This window comes from Aedes aegypti, chromosome 2, assembly GCF_002204515.2.
Source record: "Aedes aegypti strain LVP_AGWG chromosome 2, AaegL5.0 Primary Assembly, whole genome shotgun sequence".
NCBI classification, from domain to species: Eukaryota; Metazoa; Arthropoda; class Insecta; order Diptera; family Culicidae; genus Aedes; species Aedes aegypti.
The window spans coordinates 174,175,727-174,194,136 of record NC_035108.1 but is presented as its reverse complement, the minus strand read 5'-3'; the positions used below and the strand labels follow the sequence as shown (position 1 = coordinate 174,194,136).

Genomic DNA, 18,410 nt, shown 5'->3' with positions numbered 1-18,410 from the left:
CAGGTAAAAAGAAAAAAAAAATTCTCCGGCGACGAAAACGCGCGAAATCGTGAGCAAAATATATCGGACGACACAAAACCGAACTGTCCTGCTTGGGCCTCACGAAGCACTCTTGTTTACGTTCGAATGCGCTTTTGATCGAAAATTTCGCATTCTCGTTTACGCTAGCAAAATCAAATGGGCCATGGATTCGATCGAAAGTTGGATCCACCGTAAACAAGAATAAGGGTGATAATGATTTCGATTATTTTGAGAGTTGCACTTAATGGCATTCATTAACAGTAATTATCATGGATTGAATTATAGATAAAATTCACTTAATGTTAGAAACATTCCACGCTCCACTAGGGACGTAATGCCGGATAAAGTAAGAAAATGAATATTAATTCAGAGTTCAACTGCTAGTAATGCTTTTAGTAAAATACTTTAACTGTTATAAAGAATTTATCGAGTGCGCAGAGTTAGGAACCAAAATGCGCAGAATAAGGAGCATTGCAAAAATGAGTGCGCAGAGTTAGGAACACGGACACCCTTAAGAAAAAATTAAAATTTGCAATAAAAATCATTACTTAGTGAAGCTTTTATATTTTTTCCTTATACGTAAGATCAATAAGTATTTGCTCCCAAAATTTCAGACTATTGTGTTTAGTTTTTAATTAATTACAGCTGTTTGAAATTTGAAAAGCCTTAACTGCGCAGAGTATGGGGCCTTCACGGTAATTAATGGATGCTCCTAAATGGTTAATTTTTTCGAAATCATTTATATAAAATATAGTTGCTTTTCAATAGTAAATTGATTTTTTTTATTAATAGTTCTGCTATTGGGTCTACCCCGTTTGGCATAATGCCATTTGGCATAATGCCGTTTGGCATACAGTCGTTTGGCATAATGGTCGTTTGGTATAATTTGAAAAAGGAAGATACTGCAGTGGTACAGTAATATGCCGTACCATAAGGTGCGTCATAAAATTCCATGTTCCTTTTTTTTCAAATGACATGGAATAACTTAGGCGTTGGATATATTTTTGTTAAAAATGCGCCATAATATCCCGGACATAATGACCCCGGAAGTCATGTATGGTGCAATTCCAAAACAGCTTTATTGGATATTGGTTTCCTTGAAAAAATGATGATAAGAAGTATGTCCTATCACTAACTGATAACGGAATGTACGATCGTGAGCAGTTTATACACACCCCTTTGCTTAATGGAAGGAATTTGATCAAATTCAATGTTTTTCACAATTATGCCAAACGGCGATTATGCCAAACGACCGTTATGCCAAACAGCTATTATGCCAAACGACTGTATACCAAACGGCATTATGCCATACGGCATTATGCCAAACGGGGTAGACCCCTGCTATTGAAACAGTTGGTTGACTAGTGGATTAGTCTATTACATAGTGTTTATGTGGTTATATTATCAGGCGACTTTTGGAAGCATTTAAAGAAATCTTCCATTTTGGTAAGTATGAAGAAAGAATATCCACACTTTTTTGCAATCTACTACAGGTGACACTCAGGCTTCGTCCTTTGGCGGAGAAGCCTGTGCCATCCGCAAACAAAGATTTTTGACATCCCTGAGGTAACTCAGGTAAGTCAGATGTGGAAAATATTGTATAATATTGGTCCCAAAATGCTGCCTTGAGGAACACCAGCTCTTATATGAAGTCTTTCAGACCTAGATTTCTTACCAGCAGCTTTATTGTTCTTGAGCTGGTGAATGGCATCCTTAGCCTCCCTCAAAGTGGGGGCTGGTTGGTTTCCATCGCCCGCAGTACTGACGTAAGCATTTCCTCCGTTGTCCCGTTTTTCATTGCCTGTGCTCTCAGCGCCATTCCGGTGTTCGTCGTAGTGCTGCTTCCACCTTTCGATCACGTCACGCTTGTCGGTTAAAATACTCCCATCCTTATTCCTGCACATCTCGGCTCGCGGCATGAAGCCGTTGCGGGATGCGGCGTTTTTTCTCCCGAAAGAGGCGGGTCTGCTGTTGCCGCTTCCATCTATAGCGTTCCACGTTCTGTCGGGTCCCTTGCTGCAGCATGACCGCCCGCGCTGCATTCTTCTCCTTCAGAATCTGTCCACATTCCTCGTCGAACCAATCGTTCCGTCGACTCCGTCCCACATACCCGAAGCAGTTGAGAGCAAGCATTGTTGATGGCTGCTTTCACTGTTCTCTAGCAGTCCTCAAGAAGGGCTTCATCCAGCTCTCCCTCTTAATGTAATGCAGCCTCGAGGTGCTGCGCGTACGAATTGACGAAATCCGGTTGCTTAAGCCGCTCTTTGTCATACCTGGGCGGCCGTCGGTATCGTACGTTGTTGCAATTCAATTCACATTAAATTGTGCTAAAAAAATGCACCTTGAAAAGATCGTTCAATTTTGAGAACATGGCAATTTTTGGACGTGTTGCCAAAATAGAACGGACACTGTACAGCAAACTCTCCATTACTCGATATTCTGAAATTTGATATTTCTCCAAATTCGATAGAATGCGCGGTCCCTTCAATCTAGCATAGAGGTGAGCAGGGTAATATGATCAACCTAGGTCAAGGAATGCATGGAAAAACCACAGACAAACAGACGTAACACTTAGAACAAATTTCTTCAAAATCCATCGCCCAGTTTACACCATCATCATCTGGTGAGCATATTGTACGAAAAGGTGTTTCGTGCAACAAGACCGGCAGATGGCGGTAGTGTGAAACGTCAAACGCAAAGAAAAACGATGCGCGCGCCTCTGGTTGTGAGATTTGTAACATAGCGAATTTAAAATGATCGTTAAATGAGTTGTCGATGGAAACTTCGTCAGTGTTACGTCTGTTTGTCTGTGGAAAAAACTATCGTTTGATGTAAGATGCAATTGACTTGTACTACAGACTATAAAACAGGGTATCTGGTAAAACCTGGAATTATTACGGAATTTTATTCAACCTGAGTCAGAGAATTTTATTCAACCACCAATTCTCTAGGAATTTAGTGTTTTGTGTCACAAGAAGAATATATTCTGCCATGAATCACCAATTAATTCATGGCAGAATATATTCTTCTTGTGACACAAAATCTTTTTGATGTATTAAAAAGCTACATGCGATGTTCCAGTTCCAGGTGTAGGTATAGGCAAGTGTCCGATTATAAGCATATAAAACATGGTTGAAAACATTCCCACTTTTTTCGCCTGTTCTACAAAAATAAAAACGTTTTAGGGAAACAGCAAAAATTAACAACAGGTACGAAAAATAGTACATTTCTCAAATAAGAAGGTGTTAACTATTTTAATGCAAGTCTCTAGAAAGTCTATTTTTATATAAGGTCTCTGAAGTCTGTATTGTAACCAAAATGGTATCTAAAGTAACTTTTTTGCCTTAATCTACTTGCAATGAATCCTTTTGCAAAATTCTAGAGGCTCCAGAAAAACCTTCTTCTTCTTGGCATTAACGTCCCCACTGGGATAGAGCCGGCTACTCAGCGTAGTGTTCTAAGAGCACTTCCATAGTTATTAACTTAGAGCTTTCTTTGCCAAAGTTGCCATTTTTGCATTCGTATATCGTGTGGCAAGTACGATGATACTCTATGCCCAGGGAAGTCAAGGAAATTTCCGTTACGAAAAGATCCTGGACCGACCGGGATTCGAACCCAGACACGTTCAGCATGGCTTTGCTTTGTAGCCGCGAACTCTAACTACTCGACTGAGGAAGGCCTAGAAAAACCTACTGATACTATTACGCGACTATTTCACAATCGCATATTGATATTTTTCTCAGATCCCGAGGAATGGTTCAGGAATTCTAGTGATTTTACAGATATTCCTTCTGGGATACTTTCAGATACTCCTTCACGGATGCTACTAGTGATTTCTTAATGGATGCTCAGAGGATTTTTTTTCAGAAATTGGTTCAGAAAATCCTAGAGCGCTCTAACGCCACTACCTCTACAATTTTTACAGAGACTACTCTGAAAAAAAAATCCAACCGATTTTTCCAGTTGTTACAAAGAGAAAAAAAATTAGTTAATTTAGTTTAAAATTGTCAGAGGGGACAACTTAGAGGTGGTACAGAAAATTATTTTCCGCAACTTTTTTCCGCTGATAATATTAAAATAAGATTGCACGCCGACAACTTGTTACGGTGTGATAGTTGACAGGTTAACGATTTTTCACTCTAGTATGCAACAAACTCTTTAAGGTTTACGCATGAGTTTAAAGCGTTAATTCACATATTGAGTTAAATATGGGGATTTTTTTTTACTATCGGACAATTTGGGCCGAAGGTTCTCCGATTTGCATGAAATTTTCACCAGAGGTAGAGCTCGTGAAAACATGACCAAAAGTGAAATTCAAAAAAATATAGTGGCCTATTTTCCTGGAAAACTCTTGATGAATTTTCACGATTTTTCTATATACCTCAAACTTTGAAAATTCATATCTCCTGAACTATGCATCGTAGAACAAAAGTTTTTTAGTGAAATCGAAAGGAAATTTTCTCAGCAATCTATTAAAAATATAAAAAAAAACATTTCTCGGAAAATTTTTCACCATGGGAAAAAATGTCGGAAAAATAGCGAAAAAACTATCGTCTGTATCATGAAAAATTTTCAAAAAAATATTTTTTGTTTCATCAATCCATACTCTAACTTTCGTCCATAGACGCCAAATTGGTATCTTTTACCGTTTAGGCAACAGAACTGAAAAACCGATGACCACCCGCACGCTTCCCATAGAAAAATGTGTTCTATTGTGGGCATCATAACCGTGCGCTAATGGCGGCAGTAATTTACACGTATTGTAAGTGTAACGCAGTAAACCATCCTTTCCTTTCCAGTCAGAAGAAGCTTTTCGTCAATCGGAGCACTCTCCTTTGGTCTGTTGTTTTGTATGTCCTTTATTCGTAACCTTTACTATTGAGACCAACAGTCTTTAATTGAAAACGATCCTAACATTTAATAATATAGGTAATAGGAACTGACCCTCAGCAAGCATGGGAAAATTCACTCACTCACCCGAACGCCACCGATGAAAAATAGCAAACAATCTGCTGCTATCGAACATTCAGTGATAGCTGAACCGTCCTAGGCGGAGTGTAGCATGAAAGCGTCGAAACCGATTGTGTAAAAGCGACAATCGGAAGGAACGCGAAGAGAAGTGAATACCAATTCACTGAGGAAACGGAACGTATGAGGTACATAAGATTTTGTTATGGAATAACGACATAAGAAGTATTTTGTTTTTCATTCGAGAATCTTATGAAATTCCATTGCAGACTTATGAAACAATACTCATTACATAGACAGATATAATTCCATAAGAAACTCTTTTTGGTTATCATACGCATTGATCATTGGCTTTAATAAGACAATCTAATGGAGTACGATTTTCTTAACAATTTCATACGAAAATCTTATGAATTACGTGGAGCGATGGTAATAACATAATATTCACGATAGAGATTCATAAGCGCGCTTATGACAATTATTATTAACACTTGTGAAAAACAGTCGACATCCTATCAAAAAACACGTAAGAATTTCATACGAATTTCTTATGGAATAAAGACATAAGAAGCATCTAATGAGACTCATAAGAAAAACTTGTGAACTTCCATCGATCATTGCGTTCATAATATAAATGGGTATAATATCATAAGATACTCCTATGAAGGATCATAGATATCAATTATGGAATTCTTTTCGACTATTATGTATTTAGAGAATCGCTCTTTGAATTTAGGAAAATGAAGATATCCATAAGATCTCTAATGATAACGACAAGAATTTCTTGTGAATATCGGACGTTTTGTATTTCTTAAGACTCTTATGAAGAGAGAAAACCAGTCAATAAATCAATTCACAAGCGTTCTCTTATGAAATTCGTACGCAATTTCTGGCTCAGTGAATACACTTGTATCTGCGAGGCACGAGTTAATGCACTTAGCACCCATTCGCCGAATGCATTGAACTGACTGAAAGGATTCCTACTCACTGAATCATTCCGTGGTGTGGACTGCCAGTCAGTGAACGCTCATTAGCACTCAAACCCGAATGCCATTCGAACGGAATCAGAATGTAAACAATCATTCCTGGACAAACATTTCAAAAGGGCACATCGACATTGGTAAACATTGGCTTTGCAAGCCGCTGTTGAACCCAATTCAACTCGATCACGCTCACCAATACCACTATCAGGAAGAGCTAGCACCAATCTTTCTGATAGTGGGGTAATTTTGCGAGGGCGGGCTAAAAAGAGCTCAACAGCAATGTTTCTGAAAAAAGCTCAAGACCTCTTGGGCCCTTTTCAAATGTTTGTCCTTTGTCCGAATTTTGGTATTGCATTCGACTGATCAGATGCCGTTTTTTGTTTCGCTTAGTGCTCGCCGAAGAAACAGAATGGGCACTGGAAATTGAAACGTTCGGCTTGGTAAAAAAACGGCTTTTTCGCTCCCGACTGTGCGTGGAAGCGAGTGAGGGAAACACAATAACTGAGTAGGTGTTTCCCATGCTTGACCCTCAGTATCATATAGTTGCCAAGCAAAAAGGATATTTATGCATACATAAAGTGCTATTTTTAATTTACTTGCTTTTTCAAATTTTGTTCAATTTATCAAATGATTAGATAATTAACTAAAAGCGCGCGAATCAATTTTCAGTTTTGTTTTCTATACAAAGTGATATATTTGATGTAAATTCTGATTGTTCCTTGGAAGAATATAGTATAGTATTTGCATGTATATAATATAAATCAACTGTATAACACTCAGGGACGCTATCTATTGTTCCATTGATGGCTGCTGTGGAATATTTCACTGCCAGTCAGCGTGCAGCCTCTACAGTTGGCGCCAACCCAACAGCGCGCCAAACTGTATTGAGAAGCGTACGCGCGTAATGAATAATTATTGTATGTTTTGTCTGGTCGTATCGTGCGCCTATATAAGGCGCACCCATTGAATTTGTAAGAATGTAGTTTCTTTCGTTTCTCCACCGAGTAGGCATGCTGCCTCTCAGTGGAAATAAATCTGTTAAAGTGAAGCCGTTCGCTTGATTTGCCGTCCGTTGTATCGTAAAAGACACAACGTAGGAAAGACGTCCTGGCCGAAACAACACATTAACAATATATTCATAAGTTTTCAAAGAAAGTGGATCTTGAGATTTGATCCTTCAAACGTTACCATAATGATTGATTGTAACAAGAACTTCCCGTGCGGCTTTCATAGAGGCTGTTAGCTTTAATACTAAATAATGTTGCTGATGAAGGGCACACAAAACACCCAACTGACCAATGGAGAGAGGTCCGATAGACGAAAAGCTTCTTCTGACTGGAAAGGAAAGGATGGTTTACTGTGTTACACTTACAATGCGTGTAAATTACTGCCGCCGTTGGCGCACGGTTATGAGGCCCACAATAGAACACATTTTCCTATGGGAAGCGTGCGGGTGGTCATCGGTTTTTCAGTTATGTCGCCTAAACGGTAAAAGATACCATTTTGGCGTCTATGGACGAAAATTAGAGTATAGATTAATAAAACAAAAAATATTTTTTCGAAAATTTTTCATGATACAGACGATAGTTTTTTCGCTATTTTTCCGACAATTTTCTCCATGGTGAAAAATTTTCCAAGAAATGTTTTTCTTTTTATATTTTTAATAGATTGCTGAGAAAATTTCCTTTTGATTTTACTAAAAAACTTTTGTTCTACGATGCATAGTTCAGGAGATATGAATTTTCAAAGTTTGAGGTATATAGAGAAATCGTGAAAATTCATCAAGAGTTTTCCGGGAAAATAGGCCACTATAATTTTTTTGAATTTCACTTTTGGTAATATATCCACGAGCTCTACCTCTGGTGAAAATTTCATGCAAATCGGAGAACCTCCGGCCCAAACCTGTCCGATAATTTAAAAAAATGCCCATATACCACTTATTTTCACTTACGCCATTTACCCACTTGCCCCGCGGTACCTTAGCCATTTTTCAAGAATCCCAACAATAATTCCAAAGCCATTTTTTCATTCATTCCTTTTAAAAATGGATTATTTCAAAAAATATTCATGATTACGTTCAAAAAATGCTTAAAAAACTCTTTCGGGTATTAATGTTTGTTCTCAACTAGTTCCCAAATATTATCTATAGATTCGCGCCGAACCCATCTGCTCTATTGCATTTGAGTGCTAGGCTTCGAAATTTATCTTGGCATTTCTCTAGCAATTCATCAAAATATTGCTACGGATATTTTTAAATACCATTTCCGAATCTCAATGGATTCTTCACAACTTCATTCAAAGGTTCACACCATTGAATACTACAGCTATTATTACAGTCCAATCATTTATACTAAATTTCTTCAGGATTTGTTTCCGAATTTCTGCAAAAAGTCTTGAAGGACATTATTCATTGATTCGATAATTTCTTTTCAGTTAATTTAGCAAACAATTAAAACCATCCTAGAAATGGTTGAATCAAGAATCCAGGAGTTCTTCTAGTCATCGTAGGAATTCATAAAGGCATAGTTAGAATTCAAACAAGTTTTATCAAAGATTTTCTTTAGAAACTACAAGCACTACACTTTTTTATATTAAATTTAGGAGAGGGATTATTAGAGTATGTTTAAAACTACAAATTGAACTTTAACACTTCACTTTTTGCAAAAAAAAAAATACTAAAATCACTAGTAAGGCGAGCAAATACACTCCCGTGCAATAGTTTGGGTTCACCCCCTAAAAAACATACAAAAGTGTTCTGTCCATATCTCTGCGATTACACGTCCAATTGAAACTCTTTAAGTCGCATCCGAAAGACAAAGAGTTATTCTTACTTCGTATGTATTTTTCCAAAACCATTTTTTGAATTTTGTATACTAAATTTTTACTTAAAGTTGTGTGACATTTTTCAAAAAACACACTGAAAAATCATATCTAATTTCCTCAGCATTGGATTGACCAAAATTTTGAATCAAAGTGTCATTAGAATTGTAATCTTATATTCTTTGAAGAGACCTCACGAAATTTTGGCGGAAAAATCTGGAAAGTGTTCAAAATCAATGAAACAGTCAGTCAAGCCATCGTGCAAAAGTTTGGGTTCACCCCTCAGTATGATGCATATCGTGCAAAAGTTTGGGATCACCAGAGCCGCACGCCCATCATTTTTGTCAATATCTCTGCCATTTTTCAACCGATATTAATAGTTTAAAGCTTTTTTGAGCGAAAATAATGGCGCGTACATGATTGGTTTGAGATTTCACAGATTTAAGTAAGTTAAGGTGTACCCAAACTTTTGCACGATACACCATACTGAGGGGTGAACCCAAACTTTTGCACGATGGCTTGACTGACTGTTTCATCGGTTTTGAACACTTTCCAGATTTTTCCGCCAAAATTTCGTGGAGTCTCTTCAAAGAATATAAGATTACGATTCTAATGACATTTTGATTTAAAAATTTTGTCGATCTAATGCTGAGGAAATTAGATATTTTTCAGTGTGTTTTTTGAAAAATGTCACAACTTTAAGTAAAACTTTAATATACAAAGTTCAAAGAATTTTTTTGGAAAAATACATACGAAGTAAGGCCCCAAGCACAATGTGAGCGGCAGCGCGGTACAACGGCAAAACGGCAAGCCCATCTTGATCTACACTTTACTTATCAATCCCATGTTGACTAAATCCTTTTCAATATTGACCTGACAAGTAGAGTGTAGCTCAAGATGGGCTTGCCGTTTTGCATGTTTTTAAGGGGGTGAACCCAAACTTATGCACGGGAGTGTACCTTTCAACTCTAATATGTGTTGCTTATCTTGACAGATAGGCCTATTTCGTCTGCGACTTACAGACTTCTTCAGTGTCGAGTGCTCGCCTTACTAGTGATTTTAGTATTTTATTTTATTTTTGCAAAAAGTGAAGTGTTAAAGTTCAATTTGTAGGTTTAACTACAAGCAATTTTTTAAAAAAATTTCTCCAAAAAAAAACATACAAATTTTCTTGACATTTCTTTGGAGATATGAATGGTTGATTTTTTTTAACATGTTGAATAAGAATTTAGAAAAAAAATAGTAGAAATTTGAATTCTTGAAGATGCGGAAATGTTGGTGAAAGTCCTAATCAATGGAAGAATAAATGGGTACATTTATGGAAAACTTGAAACTTCCATGAAACATGAAACGATCTTTAGAGGGAAATGATCCTTAGAAAAAATTCAGGTTGAATTCATGATTCAAAATACAAATAATATTTCTGTATTCATCGCTGATGTCCGTAAATCTGAATCCCATTTTAAGAGAAAGGCTATTTTTATCCTAAGTTTGAATAGACTGTTTTCTTCATGTCTGACTTTGATGGTTGAAAGCACTTTAAGATTGTTTTATAAACATAAAAAAATGATTGCGTCATGACAAACATACTAAAATATGCATTATTGCGAATTTCGTTACGTGTTCTGATTTTTTTCATACTCAGGCCATAGCTACTACACAGACAAACAGACGTAACACTTAGAACAAATCTCGATCAAAATCATAGTCACGAGGACATGTACGCCCAATGCTAAAATTGGTGTGTTTGGCCGACAGGCCAACAGATGGCGGTAGTGTGTAAACGTCAAACACACGCAAAAAAATTGTGCGGTAAAAACTACCATTTTAGGGGGTTAACTTAAGCGCTCGCACCGGCAATTTTCAGCAGACCAGAAATGCGCTTGATTTTACCATGTCTGTTGTCGAAATCAGATTGTTGTAAATTATTTCTGTCAAATGTACCAGAAATGTGGTGGGATGTACCGTAAACATAGTAAATTGGTCTGAAATTCCATGGTAGTTTCAAGAATGGGCGTAGTCAGCTACAATAGTAATTTTTACCACCGAATTTTTTCCCGTGCACGAACAAAAACGATGCGAGCGCTGCGGGTGGTGGATTGGCCACCTACCATGTTTTTGAATCGATCGTTAAAAAGGTGGTCGATGGACTATGATGAGAGTGTGACGTCTGTTTGTCTGTGGCTACTACATCAAAAAAGAAGGCTGTATCCTAAAATATATTTTTAAATTTGGTAAAATCAAAAATCATATTTAGTTTGAATGCCCTTAATATGATTTTTGAATGTTTAATTAGTATAATAGAAAGTTAAGAAGGTAAAGCCAAATTTAACAAATATATAAAATGTCTGTATGAGCTAATCACAGTCAATCCTCCATGAGGCGTAGTTCTGTTAGTCGATATCGACTCACGAAACCATACATAATTCAAAACATCATTTCTACTATGATTCCTTTCAACTAGCTTTCCAATGAATATCTGTTCCAAGATTCGATATTCCTATGAGTCGATGGTTCCTTCAATATCGACTCATGGTGGTTTAACTGAAAATCGAAACTTTTGATATTCCAACAGTGGACCAAGTTGTATGCTGTATCAATATGAGCTATTTGTTGTAATATCCAAATATTTTGATTTTTGACAGAAAACCTTAAATGTTTCGGTTCATGTGGATCGTACTGTATGCCAGTGTTGATGTATTAGTTTCTCTTTAACTACTCATATCATCAGTGGCGCTTTTTGTTTTCTTAGCATAACATTAGGTGGAAGATAGCAGTACAGAAAAAAATGTAGAAGTTTTTACGCCATACCAAGTGATAAATTTACGAGTTTATTAAAGAATATGGAAAAAAACGCAATGCTATATATCTCCTAAGTGTTGAGAAATATTTGATGTTCGATTCAAATTATTGAGTATTATATATTTGGAAATTCAATAATCTTGTGCATTTTATGTTAACAATATACTCCCCTAGTGCCAATTAAATTAAACCTCAACAAACTAAATGGATCATGTAAAGTAATGTAACTTATTATTTTGCAGCATTACTCATTATTTTTCGTTTTCAGGATGTTTTCTGGAAATACATTCAGAATGAATTCGGCCAGGTGCAGAAACACTTACGGAACATAATCGAGTTGCAAAATCTTTGCAATCATTCGATAACGTATTTGACGCGAGAAGCCATCATGGGAATACAAAAGGATATGCGAGCTATGGCTGGTCATTTGTCGGCTACCTGCAATCGCTCTGCAAATCCAAAAGCACTAACCCTCAGCGATATCTATGGCAATCGATGGGCAACGAATCCGAAACAGTTCACATTCATGGAAGGAGAAATATTATGCCTGCTTGGGCTGGCAAGCTGTGTACAGCAGAGAGGAATCGAATCATTTTTAAAATTCAAAAATCAACCTCACGTTGCAGTCACTCATAATGCATCCTCTATTCAAAATATTGCTTTACAAAAATCAGATACTGCAGAGTCCCACGCATACAAATTAATAAGCAAAATAAGGGCATTTTATGCGATGCAGTAAGTAAAGTTTAAACTACGGTTAGTATTTCATTTCGCTTAAAATTTTGTATTTACAGACAAATCTCAGATCCCAAATTTGACAAATTCACAAGAAAACTAGAAAAACTCGAAGTGCATTCTCTGACAATAACAGATAACGAGGTGCGAGCATCGATAGTTTGCCCCATCTGTGCCATGGAAGGAAATGAGCGGAAAATCAACTTTAAAATGGATCCTTACTCTCGGTGGCACATCTTCAGCTACAAACGACACTGTGATGCATTCCACTATGAGGTACCAAGAGGAACGAAGCGAAAACGATGTTTAGAAATCGATAACGAAGAAACGGATGATACTATGGATGACTGTTCCTGATTGTTTCAGATTATATCTGATTGTTTCAGATTATATCAAGGATAATTCAAGTTAGAAAGATGAGTGTTGTCTGATGTTTCGGGACTTGTATCATTCAATAACCATAGATATTTAGTTAGTAACACCCCAACAAGCCGCCGCTGTTTCTGGGTCACTGGTGAATAAATATGTGCATCGGATCATAAGTTATTAAACGCGATTAATATGATGTTCTTGGTTTTGGTTGAAAAAATACCTATGTTATGAATCCAGAAACTTGGCTTTCAAATATTTTATTCCTATTTATTTATTTAGTTGGTGTTACATCAATTAATTTCATAAAACCTTCGTTCGAACACTCTAAGTGCTTGCAGGTCCCTGCATGATTCATGCTTAATGTCCATAGATAACCACCGGTCTTATTATTTTGTACATGGTACATTTGGTGCGGGGTTGAATCTTTCTCGATCGCAGCATCTTCTGGAGCGCGACTTCCACTGATGGTGCGTCTCCGTATTTCACGAGTACCGTTGTTATCAGCCGTTAACAAGGATCCGAAATAGACGAACTCATCAACCACCTCAAAAGTATCCCCGTCTATCGTAACACTGCTTCCTAGGCGGGCTCTGTCGCGATCGGTTCCGCCTATCACAGCATGTACTTTGTTTTTGACGCATTCACCGTTCAGGCGGGTGTACAGATCTGCCACCGTTCCAAATGTTCTAATAAATAAATAAATAAATAAATAAATAACTCTCCGCATGACATCTTCTGGCGCGATGTTGAACAGCAGGCACGAAAGTCCATCAACCTGCCGAAGTCCCCGGCGGGATTTGAACGAACTCGAATGTTCGCTCGAAATCTTCACGCTATTCTGCACACCGTCCATCGTTGTTCTTATTAGACTTGTGAGCTTCCCGGGAAAGCTCGTCCATTTTTTTTTGAATTTCTATATTAGTATCATTCCAAACATAACATTAATTTCTTATATCTAGGTGTTCTCTGTTATTAGACAACACTATCATCCTAATTTGGTAAAACAAATTTAAGATTTTATTAACATTTTGTTAACAACATATTACATTTCATTTGCCGTAGCAGTTCAGATTTTTTACAGGTGAGTTGATTTCACCTGCTTATGAGAGAAAAAAAACGCTTTGAATTTACTTAACCTAAACACACAGACAAACAGACGTAACACTTAGAACAAATCTCGATGCAAATCATAGTCACGAGGACATGTACGCCCAATGCTAGAATTAGTGTATTTGGCCGACGGGCCAACAGATGGCGGTAGTGTGTAAACGTCAAACGCGAACAAAAACGATGCGAGCGTTGCGGGTGGCGGATTGGCCACCTACCATATTTTTGAATCGATCGTTAAAAAGGTGGTCGATGGACAATGATGAGAGTGTGACGTCTGTTTGTCTGTGCTAAACATATATGTTTATATATAACGCAATAATCATGGCAATAGAGGATTGTAAATGAGCCTCTGTGCGTGCCATAATTTTTTTTGTTCTTTTGACTTTTACTGTGCGCCGTGTGTTGGTGCTGTCTCGCTCTCTCTCACGGGCAGCTTGAAAACAGGGCGCACAGTAAAAGTCAAACATTTTATAGCATGCACAGGCTCATATGAGATGAACCAGCCTAGGGCTGAAAGTCTCAATAATAAAGAAAGAAAAAAAAGAGGATTGTAATGATTTTTGCCTGAAATTATTAATTATTTTTTTGACATTTGTTCCAATATTTCAACATTGGATATTCTATGTAACTCATTGGTACTATACCAGGGAGGAAGCCTCAGAATCATTTTCAAAACTTTATTTTGAATTCTCTGCAGAGCTTTCTTCCTGGTATTACAACAGCTAGTCCATATTGGTACAGCATACAACATGGCTGGCCTGAAAATTTGTTTGAATATCAAAAGCTTGTTCTTAAGACAAAGTTTTGATTTTCTATTAATAAGGGGATAGAGACATTTTACATATTTATTACATTTGGCTTGAATGCCCTCAATGTGATTTTTGAAAATTAAATTCTCATCTAGCATGAGCCCTGGATACTTAACCTGACCAATTTATTGGAACCCCTCGCGACAACATGTCTACTTGAAGGTTTCAAATAAAGAGCTTTTGGTTTATGTAAAAAATATTATTAGTTGAGTTTTGGAAGCATTAGGAGAAATCTTCCATTTTTGCAAGTATGAATAAAAAATATCCAAACTTTTTTGCAATCGACTACAGATGACACGCAGACTCCTTTGACATCCGCAAACAAGGATTTTTGACATCCCTGAGGTAACTCAGGTAAGTCAGATGTGCAAATATTGTATAATATTGGTCCCAAAATGCTGCCTTGAGGAACACCAGCTCTTACAGGACGTGTTTCGTACTTGGAGTTCTGATAATTAACCTGAAGTGTACGATTTGACAGATAATTTTGAATTATTCTAACAATGTATGTTGGAAAATTGAAGTTTTTTAATTTTACGATCAAGCCTTCATGCCAAACCTGTCAAATGCTTTTTCTATGTCTAGAAGAGCAAGACCAGTAGAATAGCCTTCAGATTTGTTGGAACGGATCAAATTTGTTACACGTAAAAGTTGATGAGTGGTCGAATGTCCATGGCAGAATCCGAACTGTTTATTGGCAAAAAATTAAATTTTCGTTGATATGGACCATCATTTTGTTCAATATAACCTTTTCAAAAAGTTTACACGGGAAAAAATTCGGTGGTACTATTGTAGCTGACTACGCCCATTCTTGAAACTACCATGGAATTTCAGACCAATTTACTATGTTTACGGTACATCCCACCACATTTCTGGTACATTTGACAGAAATAATTTACAACAATCTGATTTCGACAACAGACATGGTAAAATCAAGCGCATTTCTGGTCTGCTGAAAATTGCCGGTGCGAGCGCTTAAGTTAACCCCCTAAAATGGTAGTTTTTACCGCACAATTTTTTTGCGTGTAGTGATGGAGGAAAGCAAACTAATTGGACGATAGCTAGAAGCTTCTGCAGAATTTTTGTCTGGTTTTAAAACTGGTACAACTTTAGCATTTTTTACATTTGCCAGGAAAATATGCTAATTGAAAACATTTGTTAAATATATCAACTAAGAATGATATAAGCTACATTCTAGAAGTTTCTTGATGAGGATGTAGAAAATTCCATCATCGCCAGGAGCCATGGGGTAGGACACTCATTAATATTGATATTAATATCGATTAATATATATATTAATATCCGTAATATCATCAATTTACATCAAGGTGGCTGTGACTTTTTCGTACACAAAAAAACTGACATATTTTAAGTTAACGCTGGAATACAAGATTTTTTCAAAGTGGTACACATGGTGAGAATTTTGTTACAGTATGATCCTGATTACCACAGCAAAAACGTGAACAGAGTTTCACCAGATGTCGATGTTAAGACACCGAGGATTAAGAACAACGATGCCTAGTCAGATAACTCAGAAACGATGGATGATAACGTCAGATAGCGATCTTAGTCGTCCTCGAAACACTCGGCCGCATTTTGGCAATTTAATATATACAAATTCAAATCAAAACTTAACCTTGAATGAGCTGAAACATGTATGGTGGGGAGAAAAACTTATTTTGACGTCTTGTCAACAGATTTTGTTAATTAAATTGCATGGTCCTTTAGTATTATCTCTTCTGGTTTTACTTTTTTTTTCGCGCACATCGCAGGAGGTTTCATATTTTTGCATTTTTAATAATAGTTCTCACTTCTTCCAAATCAGTCTCCCAGGAATTTTCGAAAGCGTTCTCTTGATTGAGAATATTTTCGAAGTACTGAGTAACTTTATTTTCAATTGGACTAGTAAGTCTTAAATTAAAATTGTACGCGCTTTCAAACTTCAAAGTTTTTGAGCTTTTTCGCAATTAGTTAGTAATGATTTGTTTTCCTCTTTCAATGCCGGTATTGGCTTCTAAGATTCTTCTTTTCAAAATTTTAGATAATATCCAAAAGGGCTTAGAGCCAGGGTCCAATTGGGTCCTAAAATTTTTAATGAAATCTTGTTTTTATTTAATAACACGAAAAAGTATGTTACTGTAACTACTTTAGCAATTTTTCCTGCTCAAATAATGGCTATATCATGTTCAAACTTTAATTTAAAAATTTAGTCCATAAATGAACCTTGACACTTTTGATCATGTTTGACGTTCGATTAGTCGACAAAAACACCATAGGGGTTTTAGTTCGACCACTGGGGTTGTTACTATCTGACATTTCGTAAGGGACACGGAAAACAAAATATACCCGAAATTTGAGTTTAAGCCAAAAGATTTGACAAAATCTAAAAAAATGTTTTTTGGGCTTGAACCAACGGAAACATTAGAAAATTGAGTAAACATGTGTTTTTGGCCTAAACTTAAGCGTTTGGCACTAAAATTGGGACAAGGCTTTAGGACCCAATTGAAAAATTTTAAGTAGATGAAAAAACCGAATTTAGTACTCTCAACCGTAAGGCCGTCTTCAGTGTCGTGTACTAGACTAGTACACGACACTGAAGACGGCCTTACAGTTGAGGTCGAAATACGCGTCCCAAGAAACATTTGCCTATTTTATAATCTTTTATTAAGCAATTTTTCACAACTACATACTGAATAGTTGCTTTATTATATTACTTCGCAGCTGCTACGCACACATTGTTTAAGCAAATCTGGCGAAATTATTAGGCTACTTATCATTTAGTGATTGTATTCATGTATTGTAATGATGTTTATTCAGGTTTCACTTAGCCTAATAAGGACTGTTGATTTAACAACGCTAATTTAATAAACAACATTATTGCAGTTTAATTCAGCATCATGTTTAGCAACATTTTAATTATTTCCATGTGAAGCCTTTGTTCAGGCGTTGTTCACACTAATTTGGAGAAGTTATAAAGCGTGTCATTGTATTGCTGTGTGCGTTTGAAATGCAAATATCAAATGCGGTAAGATTTTTCACAAGAAATGCGATGTCAAAGATAGATTTTTCTTGCTAGGGCGGCGGTGATTTATAAAAACGTTGCTAGGTGTCCTTTGATTGTTTTGTGTTACCGCATTTGGAGGACGTTTAGTCAAGATTTGCATCTCAAATGCAAACAGCAATATATTGACTTTGTTCTACAACTTCAAAAGCGCTTTATAAGCATTTATCTCAGCTTTTATTCAACTGCCACAAAATTAATTGAAAACAAATAAATGATCAAAAATCGCTTAACACTGTACTTCAAATGCAGTGTAAAAGCTGCGGCCACAATGGTCCGTTAGCGTCGACTTCACCGTCAGCTTTAACTGACAGCTAAGTTTAAAGTAATGATATTCAATGCAGCACCCCACAATGATGCGTTGCGTTTAACGCACGCATGTACTAAAAACGCTGACGCTGTGCTAAACTTTGAAAATCTTCAAAGTTGACGCAACAGCCAACGCGTGACGGAAGATTCAAAACAAAAAATATGGCAAAACTTCGGATTCCGCTAGAAATGCAGTCAACATCACACAAAAGTTCAACTCCTTACCATGATTACAGTGTAATACTCTTAATAATTACCTGGATACTGGATTCAAACTCGAGACCTTCCCATCGTCAGCGGTATATCTTGCCATCTGCGCCATCCTTGAATTCATGCATCAGCCTTCCAGCGCTCAATATAAACCTCTTGTAGCTGAATATTGATCATGCTTGAGCTTATATTCAACAAAGTCTAATCAAC

The 18,410-nt window shown here is 36.8% G+C and overlaps 1 protein-coding gene across 1 annotated transcript; it reads left to right on the top strand.

Annotated features, from left to right (window-relative positions):
• Positions 1 to 11,515: 11,515 nt before the first annotated feature.
• On the top strand, positions 11,516 to 12,905 carry LOC5566027. The gene is made up of 3 exons (XM_001650330.2): positions 11,516 to 11,807; positions 11,863 to 12,329; positions 12,389 to 12,905. The coding sequence occupies exons 1-3, from the start codon at positions 11,799 to 11,801 to the stop codon at positions 12,684 to 12,686; spliced, it is 774 nt and encodes a 257-aa protein (XP_001650380.2). The 5' UTR covers positions 11,516 to 11,798; the 3' UTR covers positions 12,687 to 12,905.
• The last annotated feature ends 5,505 nt before the right edge of the window (positions 12,906 to 18,410 follow it).